Source organism: Anarhichas minor, unplaced genomic scaffold (assembly GCF_050575085.1).
Source record: "Anarhichas minor isolate MPS153535 unplaced genomic scaffold, ASM5057508v1 ptg000033l, whole genome shotgun sequence".
In the NCBI taxonomy this organism is placed as follows: domain Eukaryota; kingdom Metazoa; phylum Chordata; class Actinopteri; order Perciformes; family Anarhichadidae; genus Anarhichas; species Anarhichas minor.
Genome location: NW_027466479.1, coordinates 14095354 through 14117502, shown reverse-complemented (window position 1 = coordinate 14117502; position 22149 = coordinate 14095354). Strand labels below are relative to the sequence as shown.

Genomic DNA, 22149 nt, shown 5'->3' with positions numbered 1-22149 from the left:
TTCGTATTAAATGTGATGAATATTCGGGGTGTTAATTAGCATGAGTGCAGCCACATGGGCCGACAGAATTGTTTTCCTTCCGGAGACATGACTGCAAACAAGGCATATTAATGAACATTCCCCTGGGACGGCTCTGCTGAAGCACCCGGGCTGGATGGCAGTCGGTCTCCAGAAAGCAGCAGCAGCAGGAGGAGGTTGGAGAGCGAGCTGCAGGTGACTACGAGATCTGCGTTAAAAAGCTCCTAAAATACAAACAAAAAAAGTAGAAGTCTCCGGCTGATTTCACGATTTCAGTGGACAATTGTTGTGTTTTGGGGTACTGCAAATGGATATCGAAGCTCATTCTTTGTTATACAATTTCCTTTATTTTTAAATAGCTTCTTGAGGAAACATGTTCTTTCTAGACACACTGACAGACCATTAGTCATTTTAATGGGGAAATAAATTAGTTTGAGGCTTAATTATCAGGATTACGTGAGTGAAAATCCATGATAGGCTACTCTGTGAAGTTGTGATTGAAAGCAGTGGATAGGAGTGATGAATCTCTCGTAGCATGATTGCAAGCTGTGGCTCCATCAATTTGTCTGCTCATTTTTCACCTCAAACAGGAGGAGGAGGAGGGGAGGCTGAGGCTGAAAGGCCGGTCCTGGGGGTTGTAAATCTGCTTAGCTGAACACCTGTTTCTCCCCATGACAATGTAGCATACACAATACAGGAAGCAGCCCTCTGTGGAGACAAAACCACCAGAGTTAAATATGTATCAAGCTGTTTTAGCTGAGGGAGGAATGGATGGCTATCTTAATGGATGGATAAACCGATGGGACAGACTCGAATGAATGAAAAATAAAAGTCCTCCTTTTGTATAATTTGCTACCACAAGCCTAGATCTCAGCTCACAGTCTCTGCACGTAGTCATCTAGAACAAGTCCTCGCTAACGGGGAGGGAAGGTGTCGACCCTCGCCCTCTAGTGGCTGGTCAGTCTTCTCTGGCCATTACGCCATGGTTTCCAAAATTATTTTATGAGGTTAATATTCTGCACACAGGGCCTAGAGCAGCGCTTCTTTTTAAACAGAAAAGATCCCGATCTTCTGTCTGCCTCTTTCAAAGGGGATTTGAAGGATGCACTTGTGCTGAGTCACTGATGCGCTGCATCAACTTTAATGCCAGTCAGGTTTGGATCACACGAAACAGGACCTCCATGTGCACAGATGTGGGTCTGAGCTTTGCAGGTTAATCAGACTACAAAGGGTCAGAATCTCTGCAAGCGATTCTTGATTCTAATAGTTTGTCATATCCGGTCACTAAGATGTACGAAAGCTAATTTCAGAGCTCCGCCGGTGCCAAACAACCACATGCTTGTTTCTCTAAATACCTCTCCATTTGACTCAACCGTCCTGTTTTGTGTTGCCGTATTTGTTAGAAAATACAGTGTGATTACCGCCTCTGAACATATTTGCATTCCAAAAGATAATCCCTGGATTAAATTGTGTAATCGGAGAGAAAATGACATTTTTCCCAGTATTTTCTGTGAGTGTTAACTTCAGCGTTTATCAGATAACGAGTTATAAATGGGTTGATTCCTTTTTGTGGCACTGTCAGTGTACAGCAGCAGTATCTCAAAGGGGGACTTTGAGCCCAGACTATTTCCTAATGCATTTTTTACACAGCGAATGCAATGCTGATTCAAGAGGATTATCCTCCATCGCCTTTGTTGGGTTTATGCTGTCCATATTTCATTTTTGGCAGCTCAATTCCTCTATTTTGAATGCTTTCACCCCTGGCTTAGTCCGACTAGTGAGAGTTCAGAGGTTAGCAAGTTGATGAGTAATCGCCTTGCAGTAAACCTAAACAGCAAGAACAACATTACATAAGACTGTGTTTGGCTTCTTGGCTCACTGGGTTTTGGCATAGTTGAGGTTGAGGAGCCCAGATGAAACAGAAGAGTACAGAAGAGGAGAACACACCAGTTATAAGGAAAGTCCAAAAACATCTACCTCTGAGTACATACAAAGAGACAAAACTCGTCCTTTTTGTGCGTGTGTCCTCAAGCATTTCATTAACCAGGCACGCAGAGAAAAGAGAGACCGTAGAGTAAAAGCGAAGCCAACAGAAGGGAAGACGAAGTCTATTTCTTTCTGTCGCCTCGGTATGATCTGATCCAGTGAATCAGCATCTGCAGGCCCGGAGGTGGCTGCTAACGAGGCTGATCCGTAATCAGGGCTGCTTGGCACGTCTATAGCATCACATCTCCTGCAGTAATTCGAACAGCGCTGATCAAACTTGCTGTAGAAATATTATGAAGCCCAGCGAAGTTTATTTTTATAGCCAAATATCACATATATAGTGCATCAGCAGGATTTACAGGCTCACGTCTATCAAAGCTCTGTTACTCCTGTCCTTCAGCACATTAGGAATTATGTTAGCTCCCTTGTGTGTGTGGGATGAATATCTTCACAAATAAAGTAAATAAATCCATCTTTGAATTGTATTAGTCATCAAATTCTAATGCAAAGCAAATGAAATTGTAAGATTGCAAAGCTGAATGGAGGCAGCTTAGCACTCGTTTCCGGAGGCTCAAGTGTGTGTGTGTGTGTGTGTGTGCGAGATGTTATGCTTTGATAAGAATTAGTGCTTTATTAACCGTGTACAAATCTGTGGGTTTAATTCCATTTCACATCTTAATGCATTGAAGTACTGTTTAGTTCAGACCCTTGGTTTTGTTTGGTCACATCCAGTGTTCAGGGCTCAATGGCAGGAGCTACAATATGAAAGCAAGTCTGCCAGGATCATAAAAAGTCACAATTTATAAACCATTTTACCATTTACCTTATGCATATTACTTCTTGATAGCTGTTGATGGGTTTCTCACATCAGATGTATTGAGAGGATAATATACATCCAAAACCTTCACCGACTAACCACTGTTTTCTAATTTTATTCCTTTTTTCTCTCCGTAAACAGAAGATATCCTCCTCAGCTTGTTTGTGGTCTGACAGTTGAGAGGACTGATATTGTTTGTTCACTGCTGATGATTTGATTTTCTCACACAGAGTTCTGTGTGTAGACTTTAATTATCTCTTGATACTCATACACTGCAGGCAAATTGATCTAGACATAGAAGTGTTTTCCTGTTGTATAGTTACCTCGGTTGATCACAAAGACCCCTCAAGTGGGATTAATGACTTGGAACACCATGTCATGCTTCTGCAGCCACAGCCAGACTAATGGTATTAGATAGCTACGGAATTAAAGGCAAGTTCTGTCGTGCATTTCACTGATGCATGGTACCGAGGCTAACAACTGACTTGCCACTGTTGAATTATTATTCTTTGCTCTTTCCCTCTTAAAGCTCAGTGCACCAGACTGGATTACAGGCTCCAGTTCTGAAAGAAATGATAATAATCCTGTCGGGAACTAAACAGGAGTTTATATGCTCCCCTGCCCCCTGTAATAGGGATGGGGTTAGTTTTAACTTCCTGCCTGTGCTGACTCTGTTTTTTGGCCAATACACACACTCTTTCTACACCCTGCGTGGATCCTGCATCCACGATGATCTCACCGCGCCCTCCTCCGCCCTTTTTCTCCTCTCTGCAGGTAATGCAGGTGGTGAGGGAGCAGATCATGCGAGCGCTGACTCTCAAGCCTAATTCCCTGGACCAGTTCAAGAGTCGCCTGCAGAACCTGAGCTACACAGAGATCCTGAAGATACGCCAGTCCGAAAGGATGAATCAGGAAGACTTCCAGTCCCGCCCCATCCTGTGAGTCAAGCAATCACTGACCAGTATGATGTAGACACATTTGTCAAAGGGTTGTATTGGTCCCAAAAAAAGCTTATTGGGAAGTCGAGGTGGCAACGAATTGCTGAACTTAGTGTGAATACCATTGACTGTATTCATTTATACTGTAGGTCTGACAGCTTTGTTGAGTAAATCCATTCTGAATACCAGGAAACGTAAGACATTTTCTGTAGAGTTGGAGGAACTGCTCAGTGATATTCCCCTGTCTTCAACTACCTAAACAGGTCTTAAGACTAAAATATATAAGGACATCATTTGCATCTACAAAAAAGAGCTATTTTTTCTGCTTTCCATTTGTCAACCACATGCCAGCAGGTTGCTCCTGCGCTCTCCTCTCATGATTGAAATATGCATTCAATTCAAATTGTCTGCAAATAGTCTTCCTTGTGAATACTCCATTAACGACCCTCCAGCTCACACAGCATGGAGAGCCAGTCTGTAATGGATCATTCATTGACTGATCATGGTTACAGGGCCTGTAATGGAGAACATTGTTTTCTCCTGCCTGTATTTAATGGAGTAGCTAGCACTATTGGAAAATTGTTTCACAGAGAGAGCTCGTCCCTCTGAACACTAATCAATGTTGAGCCAACGGCTTATTGAATCGATATTGGAAGGGTAGACACCAACCTTTTAACAGCCAATTAATCCTATTGGAGAAAGAACAGAAGAACAAAAGCAAAGGGAGTCATCTTATTACCATTTAGAATTATGTAACAAACACGGTTTAAATGTGTAATACACTGAATTTCCTGTATTTAATCGGAAAAACAAGAGTACATCAGAATGCAACAAATTTCCACCCAATCTCAGGCTGAAGTAAACGGCGAAATGAAAAAGCACATTTTGTAACATTTTATCACAGAATGACTGTTGGAAAGCATCGCAGACTGATGAGTCTCTCCTTCAGCAGCGTGAGACTACCCGAGGTTGGAATTTTCCTCTAATCGATACGGCGCAGTCATGACTTGCAAACCTAACTAATGAGCAGAGCATGTCAGACTGCAGAGTTAAAGGGGCTCTGTGTTGCTGTATTGCCTGCTTTCAGTGCGTTCTGCTATCAATTAATGTAGAGAATGACTTTAGACATCAAAAGAAGGTGATGAGGAGCTATTATGGCGTCGGATCAAAGCTGTGTCTCCTGTCGACCGTCTTTTTCTCTTATATTTCATGTCGACTCTTTGAGGTATTTCTGCTTTAGTGTAATGTGGTTCTTTGTAAGTGGAAAGTTTTGTATTTACTGAAAGTTGCACTAAAAATAAAATCGACGCCACATAAATTCATGCAGCAGGTCGACTCAGAACTGCTGAGGATGCACTTCTGAGATGTAATACACAACTTAATTGTAATGCAGTCCCCAGAAAATTAGGATGAAAAGTGTCTGTAATGTAATTCATTATTGATTCCCTGCTCCACCTGTGCATACATGTTTTACTGATATGCTGGTGTAGGCACTGTACATTTCCACAAAGCTGTAAATTGTTCTTTTGCCTCACTTCTTTAATCATTTACCTGATACCAACCAGAGTGCTTCCTTTTATAGAGGTCTACCAGTACGCCTCAGCCCTTTTATTCAAATGTCTGTGATTTTCCGCATTTGCTGGAAAGAAGTTTAAATTGAACCTGGAGCAGCTTCCTAAAAGGGCAATGCAGCCAAAGCATCAGACAGTCTCAGATCCGTTTCCTGTGTCTGGCTCAGTCAGAAGAATAGCGTGAGAGGCAGTAAAGCCGAACCATCATCATCCATCCTACATGCAATGAGCCACACCTCTCCCACCAGCTGCTTCTTTCAGGACGCCAGAGTGAAGGGCCGACCACAGATCAATGTAATGACCGGAGTCGCTGATGAGGCAAACACACAAAGACTGCCAGAGTGAGACAGATGAAGGGAGATTGGTGCGGATGAGCCTGAAGAAGACGAGGGAGAGGGGAAAAAGGACAAAAATGTGATCAAGAACACCGGCGAGGGAAAATACGAGGAAATGATAGAAATGCGAAGCTTTTATGTGACTAGAGAGGCTGAAATCCTGTCAAGCTCGTCCTGTTTCTAAAGAAAGGAAAAGAATAAAAAGGTAAATTGTAAGAGAAAAGACTCGAGTATAATGATGAGAAATAAAGATGGGCAGCAGCAGCAGCGCTGCTCGGGCAGATAATATAAATAATTTATGTTGACTAGTGCTGTGTGCTCCACATTCATATGCAACACAGACACGCATGAAATAATGACAGCGAGCGCTAAGGCAGCACAGCGTCCCACTGATCAGGCTTTTGGGACGCTACATGACATCTTTCTGATTACGTGAACATGTGCACGCATGTGTGGAAGTTTATTTTTGTATCTGGCATTCTCTGTTCCCTCCTGACGGCCGTAAGTAAAACCAGGGGATTAAAATGAATTATGCATGGTTTAAACCTGGGAAATGTAAAACAATTCACTTCCAGATGTCAGAGCATCTTGTTCCTCACCTGTCGCCCTGCTTTTCCACATCTGGAACGATGTGGCTGATTGGAATTTAGATATTTCTCTTAAAACCAACAATGTGTTCATTTTCTGTTTCTCTAAAGGGAGCTGAGAGAGAAGATCCAGCCCGAGATCATGGAGTTGATCAAACAGCAGAGGCTCAACAGGTTGTGTGATGGAACCTGCTTCAGGAAAATCAGTAGTCGCAGGAGGCAAGGTGAGACACGCAGCACTCGCATGCATGCGCACATGTATAAAAGACACGCATACATCCACAGATTGCAACCACACAGGCATGGAAATTCACATCTCCCCGTGCTGTGTTCACAAAGGTAATCCATCCTCTTACTGCTGTCTGTTTGTTCTTCATCCCTCCTCTCGGCACTCATCGACTTATTCCCTCTGCTTTACAAAAGACCCACAGGAGATCTTTGAAGCTCTGGGCTGCTGTGGATCTGCTGTCATGAAAGTCCACACTCGCTTTTCTGGCTCTGTCAGCCTTTGAGGCAGATACACATGCGACACGCTGCCTCTTTTACTGGAACACATACAGAAAATGCAGTACACATGTTTTTATGTCTTGAGATGCACAAACACGCCATCTTCCCCTCCTTTTGCCCCCCCTGCATGCACAGAACTACAAGGATACACGAAGCCGAAAGCAGGGTGAACACACATTTATATACACTTGTCAGGATGAAGTCTAGAGAAAGCTTTAAAGAAGAAATGAAGGAGTGATGAAAGAGCCGACTGCGGTAACCCGGGGCTCCACAGTACAGGATGGAGGGTGTAGTGAAAATGTTAAAGCACTGTGAAACATAACACAAGTTAGACTATTTGTGGATGTCGAAGACGGCAACTTTCAGAGGATATCTTGAGACGTTCACATGCTTGTTATGATATGTAGGAAGCACATGTCCATAAATGCAATGTGCATTTATAGATATGCTCTTTTGACTTGATATCGTGCAAGTATTGATAATATTCCTCCCCAGTGAAACAGTGGAGGAGAAGGGAAGAAGGATAGAAGGGGAAAACCCAGCAGCCAGCTCAGATAGGACAGAATTTGATTCATTTGGCATATTGTGTTTCACACTCACTGCCACTAGAAAGAAAGGAGGGAGGAAAGAGAGAGGAGCAGCATTTATATGGAGTGAAACTGATCTCAAAATGGTCACGAATGTGAAATGAAAAAGAACAAGTTGTGCGTAATTTGGGTTATTCACAAATGTGTGTTCCAATCTACGCACAGATATCAAGCAATGTAACCTGATCCATGAGCGTCAGGCAATCCATTTAATCCGCTTTAAACCTGAACTCTTCACTCTTCTTTCCTCCCTGTTGCACTTTCCTTCACCCCTCTCCGTCTACTTATTCATAAAGAAAGAAAACAGTGACAGACTCAGGTTGGAAGTTGGTTTGTTGTTATTGCTTTGTTGTCTTCAGCTTCCCCGCAGGAACTGCACTTCCTATGAGTCGAATCAAATTGAGCACAGCCACATAGAGTTTTTCCTAATGACACCAATGCATTTTGGCATTTGAAAGCCTGGTCACGATTTTTCTTGGCAGCTGCCATCCAGATGTTGTCAAAGCTGAATTACAGAAACAAACAAAAAAAAACAACAACCTGAAAAAGGAAAGGAGTGGAAGAAACAGGATTTGAAAAGACGTTGCAGGACAGATGTTCAGGTGGAAAGCATCACCCAGATCGAGTATCTGATCGTCTTCACTGCGTGTGGTCGTCTGATTTATGCTTGTCTGGTTTTTAACTCGGCGACATGCTTGGGAATAGTCTCGTACTACCGTGTCACGGCTGTTGCTTTGGAGATCCTTTCAAAGGAATGGAGGACACATGCGCACATGAACGCATCAGCACGCACACTAAACACAGAAATAAAAGAATTGGCCATTCAGGAGCAGAACAACCGCAACCACAGCCGTACAAAAGAGGTTCAGGAGCCTCACTGGATTTCATTCTGCAAACTAGCCAGTAGGGCTACACTGGCTTTAATGTGCTGACTGTAGGGGAGTAGTCTGCCTGCTCCGAGCTAGCAGTAGCTGTCTTTGCCTCTGAGGACTCTTGATGGTGTCAAGGACATGCTGTTTCTCCCCAAAACTCTCCTTTTTTTAAAATTTGGTTTGCTTCTATTTTTCTCCTTGTGCATGTGCTCCTTCATTCATGCGCTCCCCTCTCTCTCATCTCACTTTCCTCCACCCATCCTCATCTATCCTTTCCTCCCTCTCCTCTCTGAGCCTTTGTTCTCATGCTGGTACTTATACGCAGTATATCTACGCATTGACAATGTGAAGAGCACTTTGTCTTGCAGAGTTTAGGAGAGCTGAACAAGAATAAAAGGAGCCCTCCAGCCAGTTTAATTTTCACAGGGGGTTTACATAAAATGAAACTTGGTTTATTCGTGTCATTTTCAATCAACTTGTCCTATCTTCTTACATAGATAAAATGTGCTGCGCTCCTCCTTCCTTCTCCCATTTCTCCCTCAGCATCTTGTATGAATATCTCAAAGTCCTCCAGCATGCAGGGACTCAAGTACCCTTATGAAATATTAATTTGGTTGACTTCAGAGCAGATGACTCTTCAATCTACCTTCCAAAGTGCTGTTCTGCCCGTTATAGGGGGATGCTTCTTCCTAAAAGCTCAGGTTGATGGTCTTCTGAAGTTTGGAAGAAGAAGTGTTACCTGAGCAGTCTTTTAAGTGCAGCTTACTGACGGGTAACGTGGGGCTCAGGAGAGTGTACCTTGTATAAATGCTGCACTAAAGCAAGAATAATCATAAAAATTAGATGTGTGTCCTGATTCTGTTGAATCTCACCATGTTGTTCACCTATATTCTAGCAGCTGAATCAGACAAATATAGTTTAAATGATAACAGAATGTAGTTCAGTCCAAGATAGAAGTACAGTGCCTTGAAGTCAAAGGAAGAATACATGTGCTTGACACATCAGTCACGCTATCAGTTCGGCTGAACAGTTGATGGCGTCTTCTCCCAAAACGCTCCTCACAGCCGCTGCACACATCTCTGTCCGCTCCCCGTGGACACTCTGCACCAGCCTGGCAAAGCCAACTCTCTATTTTCAGCAATTAGGATTTGGACTGTGCCACCCATGCACATGCCAGTCAGACCTCCCCGCTCTGTGCCCACTCACTGCCAGCTCAGCTCGGTGCCCCGCTTTGGCAAGGAACCACTAACGAACACCGGGCTGGCCGCAGAGGCCGAAGCTGCACTTTACAGACACGGCTGGTAGTTACAGGCTGCTGGAGGATTGCGCATCACATCAGCCGAGAGAAAAACACACTTAACTCATCATCATCAATTATGGATTTTTTGGGCATTTGATGTCTTGCTCAAATTCTGTCCAGCCTGTAACAAAACCGTATCCTTTACATGCAGCACACCATTTTGGGGACTTTTGTGCTTTTTCACTTGTATTTTTACTAATATTTTACTTGTGACAAATGCAAAACCATTGAGTTCAGTCTCTAAATGACAATGAAGTTGCATCCTCACCTTATGAAACGGTCTCAGAACGTGGATATGAGAAGTTTCAAAGTTTCTGTTTTTTGTATTTTAGTGTACATCTTAAACTTGTAAACAGAGCCTTTATTGTTTAAATTAAAACATGTAACACCAACAAACTTTATTTTTTTCGTTAAATGCTCTGTCATTGTTGGTGCTTCCTGTAGGCATTTGGGCCCTCCTGCTTTACATCTTTGATTTTGATTTTCCTGTCATAGTTACGGTTTCATCAGAGCAAGAAACCCTGGATGTCTTTGTTCTGTTATTTTGACTTCAGTGTGTGGATTGTTGTTGAATCAGTATTAAGATGATGGAGACCAGCCATCTGTATTGTTGCCCATCGAGATCCCTCCCTCATGCAGAGCATCATGGCCCATCTGTGGATTTTCCTCACGGCTGTTTTTTTTTTTTTTTTTGCCATGCTAATTTTCACTCCCGCTGATGACTCATCCGATCCCATATGATGTCTTATGCCAGCCGCTGACTGATTTCACAACTCTCCTCCTCTCTCTTTTTTTCTCCCCCTTTCCTCCCCCTCTGTCTTCCTTTCTACGTGTGTTTTTTCCCCAGATAAGTTTTGGTATTGCCGTCTTTCTCCGAACCATAAAGTCCTGCACTACGGAGATTTGGAAGAGAGCCCTCAGGGCGAAGTGCCCCACGACTCTTTACAGGACAAACGTGAGTGTCAATTGAAATTATTGATAGTCTTTACCCACTATTGTCACACGGTATGTATTTTTATTGCAGCTCACAATATTCATTCAAATATATATTTTCTACAAGTCAGCAGTCTCTATCCTCGCTGATATTATACATAGCCCCAAAATACAGTGTGGCCACGTGTCATTGACACTGACTGCTGGCTTTAAAGCTACAGTCAGTAACTGTGACCCATCCGCCATGTTGACAACAGTTAAGCAAACAGTTGTTTTTCTTTGTGTGCTGTATTGTAAATGGCATAAGGAGCCCTAAAAGAAGGCAGAGGAACCTGATGTTTATGCCTCTGCGCCAGCGACAGCTGTGGCCGGGGGCATTATGTTTCGGGACAGATGGCAGGCCGAGCGGTTCATTCTTGTGAACGTGATATCTCAACTTGAAGGATTGTTTTTAAAATGTGGTTCAAACGTCCACCTGGTCAAAGGTCACTGTGACCTCAAAAAACATGTTTTTGGCCATAACTCAAGAATTCTTGTGCCAATTATGACAATTTCACATGAATGTCTAAAGAGGATAAAATGATGAAGTGATGACATTTCTAACAGACATGGATGTGAACTGAAACTTCAACGATGGCGGAACTAATTCTAGTTTCACATGTTATCTGTCTCGTGTATTGCTGTCAGAATATAGTGACAGTTTGAACAAATGTGATAAAAAGTTATTTCTATTATCGTTACCAATTGTAGCTTTAACAAGTCAATGTTAACATCAGTTTTACCTGCAATGACAGATCTGAGGAGAATTATCACTTTTAATCACTTCAATAAACCAGCCGTCCATCTGGGGCGACACAGTTGTAACAATGTTGTTGTTGTTGTTGTTGTTGTTGTTGTTGTTGTTAACTCACTTCTGTCCTCTCTGCAGTGCCTGTGGCTGATATCAAAGCTGTTATCACCGGCAAAGACTGTCCTCACATGAAGGAGAAGGGAGCCCTGAAGCAAAACAAGGTGTGTTTGTGTGTGTATTTGTGTGCACGTGTGTGTGTGTGGGTGTGTATCTAGGCGAGATTATGTGTTTCTGTGTGCGTGAGAGTTGTATAACATGTCAGTTACATCATTTTGCTTTGGGAAATAACACAATAACTTGTGTCTCACTGCTCAGCACAGAAAGACGGATCCACTAGTGGCGTTGTGAAGAAACAAATTACAGAATAGTCATTAAGCCGAAGACGCAAATTACAAAAGAGCCGCCAAAAACGTGCCACCTTCTTTTCTTTGCCGTTTAATTTGAAAGTAACACATCGGGCCGGCCCTCTGCAGTGCCTTAAGCAGGATGAAATGGCCATCTTGTCTGCGGCTGTGTACACATCAGCCTTTCGTCTTCTGCACTTTCCCTCTGCAAACCTTCGGCCCCCCCCCCCCCACCCGCGGGACTCTGATATATTGGATCTTGGGTAAATAGCCTTGAAGACAAAGCAGCACGCCTCCTCCCTGCTTTGTCTCCTTCATTACCCTGTCGATAAGCGCACCTTGTCTAGGGGAATGACCTGAGGGGGGTCTGCGGGCCGTCTAGCAGGCCTGTCCCGGCCTTGTGAATGAGAACACAAGCACATTTCATTACTCACTGTTACAAGGCCAGCCAAAGTCACCTCTATGGGGCTTCAAGGCAGAGCTTGAATGTGGATCTTTTGTGGGACACTGAGACAGAGGTGGGAGGGTGAGGTGGCCAGCAGTGTTTTTGTAATTATATGTTACACATGTACCCCCATGCGTATGTACTCGGAGCCATATTTACTTTGTTTCAGACGCCTAATGTGCCTCAAGACATGCGTGTTATGTAGCAAACGGGTGCACCGACCTGAAAGTGCAATTTGCTTGTCGTCTGTGCGGTATTTCGCATCTCACTGCTGATGCACATCTTCCGGCTTTACAGTATGTACTGTACATGCATTTAAAGGGAGGATCACCCAAATGACTGGAGGATCTGTGATAAGTGTGGATTATCGCATGTTCTGCTGTATTTACTTAAAATTTGCAATGGGTCCGACTTGCGTGAAAAATCCTCTAAAAAGCAGGTTCAGAATTGTGCAGCTTTTAAGCACCAATGGCTGAGGTGGGGAATAGAAGATTTAATTAAGCCGTATTTTATGGAAAACTCGATAATGGCAGAGAAACTACTACAAGAAAGGGGGGGCTGCACAACAAAAACACAGCTAAAAAAGAGCATTAATAAATGAGCACAATGTTGCACCAAATAAAGAGCTTTGTGGCCATAAACTGGAACTGCTAACAACGCTGTTAGTGTACCAGTCTGTGGGGAATTACACTTATTTCATTTACAAAAGTGTATTTGGTTGCAGTTGTCCCGCGACTCTCTGGAGGCTTCAGCTGTTTCACTGTCATCTACATACATGGATTGTCAAGAACGTTTGTACGGGCGTTCATGGTCCCCTCGGGATGAACTGGAATCATTTTGGTGATCTCCTGACTGCTCCGTCAAGTCGAGATGTTCATTTGACCGATATTTTTCTTTTTACAATACTGCAAAACTGATGACATTTCCATCAGCTGTACTTTGTGTTAAGTGCTAATTAGCAAATGTTAGCATGCCAACATGCTATGCTACAACGGCGATCATGGTAAACATTATACCTGCTTAACATCATCAGAATGCATCGTCACTGTGATCACGTTAGCGTGCTGAGGTTAGCGTTTAACTCACAGTACCACTGTGCCTCTATGCAGCCTCACAGAGCTGGTAGCATCGCTGTAGACTCTTTTCTACGTCATCGTCAATAAATCTTTACTTTTCTGAGGCTGCTGATCCGAGACAAATTCCACCACTGAACTACATATTTTAAGGTCTCGCTCACAAAGGGCAGTTAGACTGCAGTCCCAGTCTCTGACTGTGTAATTACCTGCTGCCTTAGTAAATCAGATGCTAATTTCACACAGATTGCAAGCAAGCAGTTAATGAATTGCTTTCATGTACACAAATTTGGCTCTCGGTGTGCCTGATCCATTTCCTACAGTGGACCACAGAGGGAATACACCAGAAAGCATATCACATCACATCATATTCCCAACCTCCCCAGGCATTTTTCAATATCTTGTATCTGAGGGCATCCCATGTATTTCTCTCTCCAAGCTCTACCTCGCTAATACCTGAAGAGTTGATATGCTGCTGATGTAACAGATGGTGATAAGACGTGTTGAGGACGGGGAGATTGCATTGGTATGCTGGCATTGTGGTGTAAATCTCACCTGTTCTTTATTTTTCTCTCTCTCTCGTCTCTCCATCCCACCTCCTCCCCTCTGTCTCTGTCTGCACCATTTTCTCTTCCTCACTCCTCCCTCTCTGCCTCTCACTCCGTCCTCTCTCCAGGAGGTGTTAGAGCTGGCCTTCTCCGTCCTCTATGAGTCCGACGAGTATTTAAACTTTATTGCTCCTGACAAGCATGAGGTAAGCCAACAGTGACAACACCCAGATTTTGTATTTATTTCTTTGTATACTAGTGCATAAGCAAGTGTATAAGTCAGATAAGTACTGGATATTATCACGTTACCGTATTTAAGAGGTTTATTTTACACTTACACAGCGGACCATGTATGTACATTTGTCTCAGCAATGTAAAGACAAACACTTGATACAGTTTTAAGCATTCAGAGACATGAAAAATGTGCAATTATGTTTGCTGCATTGTCTATAATTGCCTAAAACACTAAGAGGTATTCAAGGCTTAGCTAATGATAGTAGACACATATGTGTGTGTATGTCATCATGTCACCCAAACCTATTTGCATGTCGCTTGGATTTACAACATGACTATTATTATCTCAATTGACTTGATACTTAGCTTGAACAAAACTATAATCATATATTGACCATAATCTTGTATTTTCATATAACTAACTTCTCAAGTTAATTGACGCCAGAAACTTTTTACAAATATATTTTTTAAACATAGAAGTTTGTATTTAGGACAAGAGAGAAGAATGTGTCCCTGCTCTGTGTCTCCTGAGTCACGGTATACACAAACCTTCCTCTCTTGGTGGTTTGCTTCTTGTATGCCGGCGTGTCTCTGGTGGAGTCTGCACAGTGTCCAGCAGCTCCTCTAGAGACACAGCATGCTTTATCTGTGGATTTGGAAGTATTTAGTTTGTTAGTTATGACTACGAAGTCTTTCTAATAGTACCATTTTGATTTCATTTCACTTTGGATCCACCTCTGTCTGTGTCTCTGCAGTACTGCGTGTGGACAGACGGTCTGAACGCCCTCCTGGGTAAGGAGATGACCAGCGATTACACCAAATCTGACATGGACACCCTGCTCTCCATGGAGATGAAGCTCCGGCTCTTGGATCTAGAGAACATCCAGATTCCCGAGGCCCCGCCCCCGATTCCCAAAGAACCTAGCAACTATGACTTTGTTTACGACTGTAACTAGACAAACACAAACCTTCCCAGCTCCTACTGTACTCCCTGGACCAATTCCCTTTTCTTATAAACTGGAACAACACAAATAAAACCATATAATGTAAAAAGATGAACTGTGACTGAACGAAAAAAAGGATTTATTGAACAATTTTCTTCTTGCTAGACCTCTATACGAGAGAAAACGGTGCGTATTAATAGGCTCGCTGCACTTGAGGGGACTCGGGTTTGATGCCGAGTCATCAGGTTGCCATGGAGAAGACAAACCGGGAAGTATTTGTTTTGCCTGTCGTTGGTCGTCCTCCGTCTTTCTCCTCGCTCTCCTCCTGCGTCTGATGTTTTGAGACATTCACTTCTTCTTCTCGACCGAAGGCACCTGCAGTCCTTATGCTTGAAGATTGTGGTAGACAAATGTTTAGAAATTGATCTTCCTTGTCGTCCTTTTTTACGTTTACCTTATTATTATTATTTCCTCAGGGCTTCTTTGGAGGGATGGTTGTTTAGTTCAGGATCAGAGAGGAGTGGGGAGTGTGTTTTGTTATCACCTTTCCAGCAGTATTTCCTGTCACATTCTCACTTACAGTATTTGTGGCAGCTAAATGTTTTCCAAGAGGCTGAAAGGAAGGTTGAAGTACATTTTAAGAGGAATACTTCATGAAAATAGTCTCTAATATCCGCTCTGTCCTGCTACACATATGCTGAAGACTGTAAGAGTAAGTCAATCCTCAAAATAAAGGCACTGTACTTTAGTAAAAACCCTTTCTCAAATGTTAGTTACTATCCCACCGCTGCTTATTGCATATTGTACACAACTACAGAGTGGCTTTGCCAAAAACACCCGTGAGAGCACCACCATTGTGAAAAACACATACAAACACACGCGTCTTTCCCTCATTTGAGTCTCTCGTTGTAATGACTGCTGTACACAACATTCCTAAGCAATATTTGAGCTTTTTTGTTTATCATTTGTAAGATGTTCATAATTTAGGGATTTTAAAATTGTGAATCTGCCTTGTAGTTTGTATTACAAAGAGGATGTTTTGGTCAAGGGAAGTTGTCTTTTTTTTGTTTGTTCAGAGACTATATGGCCACAAAATTAAAAGTGTATGTACTTTTTTAATTTAAAAACAGATCATGGTTATTTCGAGTATGGTTTATATATTGCCCCCTTCCTATTTAATACCTTCGGATGCTTTTCTTTCGGATTTTTCAAAGCCCCTTAAAAACTGCTGTTTACATTAAAGATGTAAGAACTGTAACTACTTTTTCCTTCTGTTCCCGTCTTCATTCATGAACTGCATCCACTTAAAGGATCATACGGTGTTTTGAGCATGCAGGGGAAAGGTTAGTGCTTGATCACGAACAGCAACACCTCTCAACATTGCTTGATTCGTGTAACTATTTAGTTCCACGAGTAGACTTGTGTGGACAGACTGTACCTTTAACAGATGGTGTATAGATTAGGACCTTTATCATCCCAGAGGCAATTCTGTTTTTACAGAAAAGCATGCAATTAAAACATAATAACTAAATGTATCCAACCTTCCCCCATGTAAACAAGTTAATAAAGACCTTTAGTGCCAATCCACATCTGGATTGTCCTTGTTTAGCTGTTGGGCCTGGTTCAAGCAGCACATGTTCAGGTATTATTGTAAATCAGAACGAATCTAAAACCGAAGCTAGATGTTTAAAAGCATCTGCTAAACTCAAATAATACAAAACGACACATTGTAGACTGCATTCCAATTATTTAGTTCACTGCTAACTACAGTAAACTAAGTATACAAAGATGTACTACATTGGATGAAAAATTATACTTGCACAAAAAAACATAAACCCTTGTGGTACACCGATAACTATCAGCCCGAAGTAACAAGGAACAAAGACACTCATGCATGCTGAATTTATTTTCTGTTTTGTGAATATGCTCCTCATCTCACACACACACTTCATAGTTGGGGGGGGGGGGGGTGTCATGCACAGTGGCACAATTTCTCTGCCCTCACATCACCTCCGCCTCCATAGACCCCAGGTTCATATCCTTCTGTCCAGCTTGCACAGTCTGCAGGTGTCCTCCGATCTGCAACCAGAGCAACATGAAACGTGGCACTGGCCTCACCACACGCAGATTTATTTTAATAGCATTTTATGAAAACGCCGAGGTCGGCTCTGTTGTGTCATTTCTGAAACACTTGTTGAATTTTTCATGTATTCAAGCTTTAAGCACAAACTAAATTGACTCTGTATAGATCTCTCCTTTTAGCTTGAGTTACATTTTGTCCATGTTAATTAAAGTGGGCTGAAAATGCTATTTGAAGAGGTGATATTAGGACTGGTTCATAGAATGTGCTTTACTTCTCAATACTACAGTAAATTAAGCAGTATTTGAATGGCAAACTCAAACTATGCTCGGATCAATCACTGCAAAAGCAGTCCTTTAAATATTTTTCTATGTGTAAATAAATCTGTCAAACACTATTGATTTGATGACCCAGAATGAGCGAGAAGCTGCCTTTATTTTAGCTCAGTTTGCGTGTGTGTGTGTGTGTGCGTGTGTGTGCGTCCTTGGGTTTTGGTGCCTTGGTTTTTCCATTACATGCCTGGCTGTGTCAAACGATATTTATTTCCCTGCACACAGGTCGTAGCAGTCCCTTACTCCTTAGCGTGTGACACCATTTCCTGCTTGACGGCTCTATCTTCCCAAGCACCTCCACTGAGCTCCGTCTTCAGGGGAACATTGTTCACTCACCAATGGATACTGATGCCCCTGTGCTCATTAGAAATGTAAGTCGGTTTCTAACAGCATCTGTCTCACACTCTCTTGGGCAAAGTAGAAAACACTCTCTCTTGCCTACCACGCAGTCTTTAATTCACTCACAGCATGCAGACATGTCAACAGTCACTCTTAAATGGCTCCATTCCTTGTAGGGGAAGCTGTGGTATGTTGCGGACCGAGCAGAGCCAGTCTGTTACGTGGATTACGCATTGGAGCTGATGAAACTATTAGCCACTCATTAGCAGGACAGAGTAGGAAAAACAACGGAGAGCGACAAAGAAAGAGGGAAAAGGAATTCTGAGTCAGAGAAATCCAGAACAACAGACAATCTTTCAATATTTGTTTTTCTAAATATAAGTACATCGACCCCCAACGTATCAAATAACGAAAACAGTGTTTACTTAGAATGTACAGGAGTAATACAAGCCACATATAATTCAGAATACCTATTCTGAACTGCAAATATATGTGAAAAGAGGAAAAGTCTCAAATATCATGACAGGATAATGCCAAAGACAGGAAATGTGACTGAAAGACACATCACGTAACTGGATACTTGCCGAACAAAAGAAAATTCAGGCTAAAAAAATAACCATAATGTTTCCTAAAAACCTTTGAGAGTGTCAGCTGAACAGATATTTATATACTATATTTGTTACACTGAGTTTGTGTTAACCAGTATGTAAATGTGCTGCTGGAGGCAACGAAGCTGTTTTAATATATTTACCATATCTTGATGCCCTACTGGTTGCCAGGTGTGTGCATGTGTGCGTGTGCGTGTGTGTGTGTGTGTGTGTGTGTGTGCGTGCGTGCGTGCGTGTCTCAATCCAGACTCGCCCGTGAACGACAGCAGAGAAAAGGACTTGGCCTCATTACAAGTTCTCGGAGACTTCACGCAGAGTGTGACAGTAGCCTAAAGGCTGCAGCCAGCAGGGTGCCGCTCCTTTCCTCGTCCAACAGGACACGCTAATCAAATCAGATTATGGCTTGAACTGATTATATGGACATGCATTCCTCCACAGCAGGCTCTCAGACAAGTTGGCAGAGCATCCAGACACGTCCGCCTTCTTCCCTCATCATCGTCCACTTGACAGTGTTAGCGGGGTCAAATTCAGCCAAACAGAAAATACAAAGACAATAGTTCCAATTACAACTATTGGCAGTGAGAGCTGTGGATTATCCGGCGCGTTCCGTTATTTGAGTGTGAGCATTATATACAATTTATGGATCCTCCATATTGGGGTGACAGTTGATAATCTCAATCTTAGCAAATTAAACCAAATTTCCAATGGTTTCTTTTGTTACATGAGTGAACTAATCCCACAACCTTCCTCACAGTTGGAATAGATCTTGTGCTGGCTGTTTTTTTTCCTGCCTCTGTATCTACATCATAGTAGCAGCATCAGAATTCAAGTCAGAAAGCTTGTGAACATAAAGATTTTATGCTGCAGCTTCAAAGTAGGGAGGGCTTAAGGGTGCAACAAATACAAACAAAGAAACTAGACTTGCTACTTCTCGTCTTTTATTATCGGCCGCCATAGTTTAGTCGTTTCCTAAGGGCGTTATTGACCAAATGTCGTCTTACTGGAGTAAATAACAGATCTAATGGTGCCCCAAGTAGCAGCTAAAGGGGCAGACAGAAAAATATATGAGGGCTATTCTAGGTTCTCCTCATCATTTGTATTGACTTACTTTCTCAGCTTGTTCTCTCTCTCTCTCTCATTACTGGAGACATTTGTCCAATGAGGACCCATCAGGGGCCGCAGAGAAAAGCTCTGCTCCGCTGATGTTATTGATTACTGGAGGGACAGATCCATACCCCTTGTAGAACATTATTATTCACCTGGCCCGAGAGCAACACTCTTCAGTCAGTTGGGAGAAGAAAGAACGACGCTGGGTGCAGCATTTCTGACATCAATGTGATGGACACCTGCAGAGCAGAGAGCTATGGATTAATAACTCAGATCTAGACCACAGATGCATTCATGTTTGTGTCTTTTTTTAATCCAAATAAAATAGAGAAGTGACTCTGTAAAGGCCCTGAAAACCTCAGTCGATGTGTCACTCAGAGCAATGTGGTCGTACATGAACATAAAATGTTCCAAAGTTGGAGCAGATTTGGTTATTTTACGTGACATGATTTCTGTCTGTTTTGTTTTGTCTCTTTTTGCTGGTTTGAGGTGGTTGGGGCTTAGTTAGACAAAGGTGATGTCACAGATGTCTATGCACCCAATCAGATTTTAGCAAAATGTTAACTCAAAATCTGACAACAGATTAGGGATTGTTTGCCATGGTCCCAGGCCACCGTCTATCAAATTTGATCAGACTACACCCATGTATCCCTGATGAAGCAGGTAAGCTGAGTGTTTGTGTTGTTTTACACTTGTAATTAATAATACCTGCTGTTTGGCTTCATCTTCCTTGTATCCACCATACAAATGTAAAGTTAGTACCCAAGTACTTTTCCTGCGGTGTAGAAATAATAAACGCAAGTGAATATTCTACGCGTCCGGTTAAACTTCTCCCGTTGCTGCAGTGACGCAGTACTCCAGGGTGTGTCAGTACACTGTAATTAGGTGAGTAAACTAAATGAGTTACAACCAAAAGAAGCTGCATGTCAGTAGTTTAAACAGTGGTACATTTCCTGAAGAGGCAGATGAGCAGTGGCTGTGCCTGCTCCTCCAGCTGCAGCACCTGGCGCCCTGGGCCAGGATTAGCAGGGCAACATGATTGCATTAACCCAGACAAAGATCATCCCAGCAGAGTGGGAAACTGTGATTTAGATAAACGGATACAACTCTGAAATTGATTTCCATGTCCACCCCAACAGTTGCTGAATCTCATCTATCTTAGTAATGAATCTGACAGTCTTATCTTCGCTGGTGGTTGCGCGGCGATTGATTGAAGATACTGCTGCCGTCAGTCAGCGTTTACAAGAGTTTCTAATGGGCAGCAAGAGGAGTAGTCTGCCCAGATGCATTCACTCTGCATGAGTGAAAAACTGTTGTGGATTAGAGGAAATCAAGTTGATTTGTATCACCAATCGCCAAACGTGCAAAAAGCTTTTCTCTTCTTCTTCTTGACCTTGGAAACAGCAGCAGCTTTATTGAGATCCAATAAAGCTGCTGCTGTTTCCAAGGTGCGTGTCACCGCGGAGCACTTTTAGCCGTTCTCTTCTGGCTTAAAAGCTGCAGTTATGAATTCATTCTTGACCTTGGAAACCAAACTCGGCACTTATTTGTTAAATAATGTGTGTTAAATAATTATTTTGTTGTTTAAGTTTGAATAAGATGTCAAAAGAGTACATATCATAAACTATGTGAACTGGGAAAATGCATCATCCAGAACTTGTTTGTCTTCTAATTACGTGAGCTTGAGAACAATGCTGTCTGTGTTTCTAAAATGTTTTACTTTCTTTGCACTTTTTGTCATATTCCTGCAGGGAACACCTGTCAAGAAGAAACAAGAACCTAATGGAGCTAAAACTGTTCCAAAGTCACCTGTCATCTGTCTCTCTCTCATTGTTTTTACTTATATATTTAAGTCCAAACCCACTGCATCGTCTTTTTTAACGTCCTCTTTTTTTTCACTAAACCACCTTCATCTCTTCCCACACAACCACACAAATGCACATCAAAATCTTTTGTTCTATTTTTGGTGAAAAACAGTCGCAGCAAGTGAACATTTCATACTCAAGTCTTTTGTTCTCTTCTGCGTCGCTCAGGATCTAATTCTGGTGAAGGTTGACACCTCTTGATGTTGTAAAATGGACGGGTACTTTGTTGTAAACCGTAGCCCATGAATCACTCCGGGTTTGAAGAGCAAGAGCTCCACTGAGGAGGGGAAGGTGATAAAGAGGAGACAACAAATGAGCTGAACGTGAGCCGTGAGGTTTGCTCCTATAATTGCTCCCGAGGCTTTAAAAGTCACCATATGTTCGGGCTTTGATAAAGAAGACATGTGGGGGGGAAAGGAAAGATGGATGGTGATGCACTGAAGAACAGGGGATGTCTGTCTGATGCACCAATACATCTTTTAGATTTCCCCGCTGCCAGCCCCACCCAAGGCTGCACCAAATGAAACAAATGCCTGATGGGTAGAGGGACTGTCCTCCGACCAAGTGACCTGATGGGTTTAGGACCAAGTCAGAAACACTCTGGTACTGCGCCCTAGCTGACCCTACTGTCCATGGGGATAGCGAACAAAGAGTTTCCCCTACAGTAATCAATAAGGCATTACACAATCAATGATTGTTACATGGTGTGACGACCCTCCTCCTCCCATATACCGAGTGTCCCTGTGTGGTTGCTGATGTGTTGCAGGTGCTGATTGGAGGGTCGTCAGCTGAATGAGCCACACCTGAGCCGGCGTGGCTCTGCCTTAAAGATCCTCCTCAGTTGGCAGCTTGGCTCTCTGGGAGAGGAGATCCTGTCACCCACCAGCATTAACAGCATTCTTTTGGTTGATCTGTCTGTTATTGACTGC

At 42.7% G+C, this 22149-nt stretch overlaps 1 protein-coding gene across 3 annotated transcripts in view; it reads left to right on the top strand.

Annotated features, from left to right (window-relative positions):
• elmo1 (engulfment and cell motility 1 (ced-12 homolog, C. elegans)) overlaps nt 1-16147 on the top strand; it is a 95194-nt gene extending 79047 nt beyond the window's left edge. For all 3 annotated transcript variants that reach the window (XM_076105440.1, XM_076105438.1, XM_076105437.1), the window contains 6 exons: nt 3596-3759; nt 6364-6476; nt 10366-10473; nt 11380-11462; nt 13840-13917; nt 14701-16147. In XM_076105440.1, coding sequence (XP_075961555.1) covers nt 3596-3759; nt 6364-6476; nt 10366-10473; nt 11380-11462; nt 13840-13917; nt 14701-14901 — 747 coding nt within the window. In that variant the 3' untranslated portion in view covers nt 14902-16147. The remainder of the gene's footprint in view (nt 1-3595; nt 3760-6363; nt 6477-10365; nt 10474-11379; nt 11463-13839; nt 13918-14700) is intronic.
• The last annotated feature ends 6002 nt before the right edge of the window (nt 16148-22149 follow it).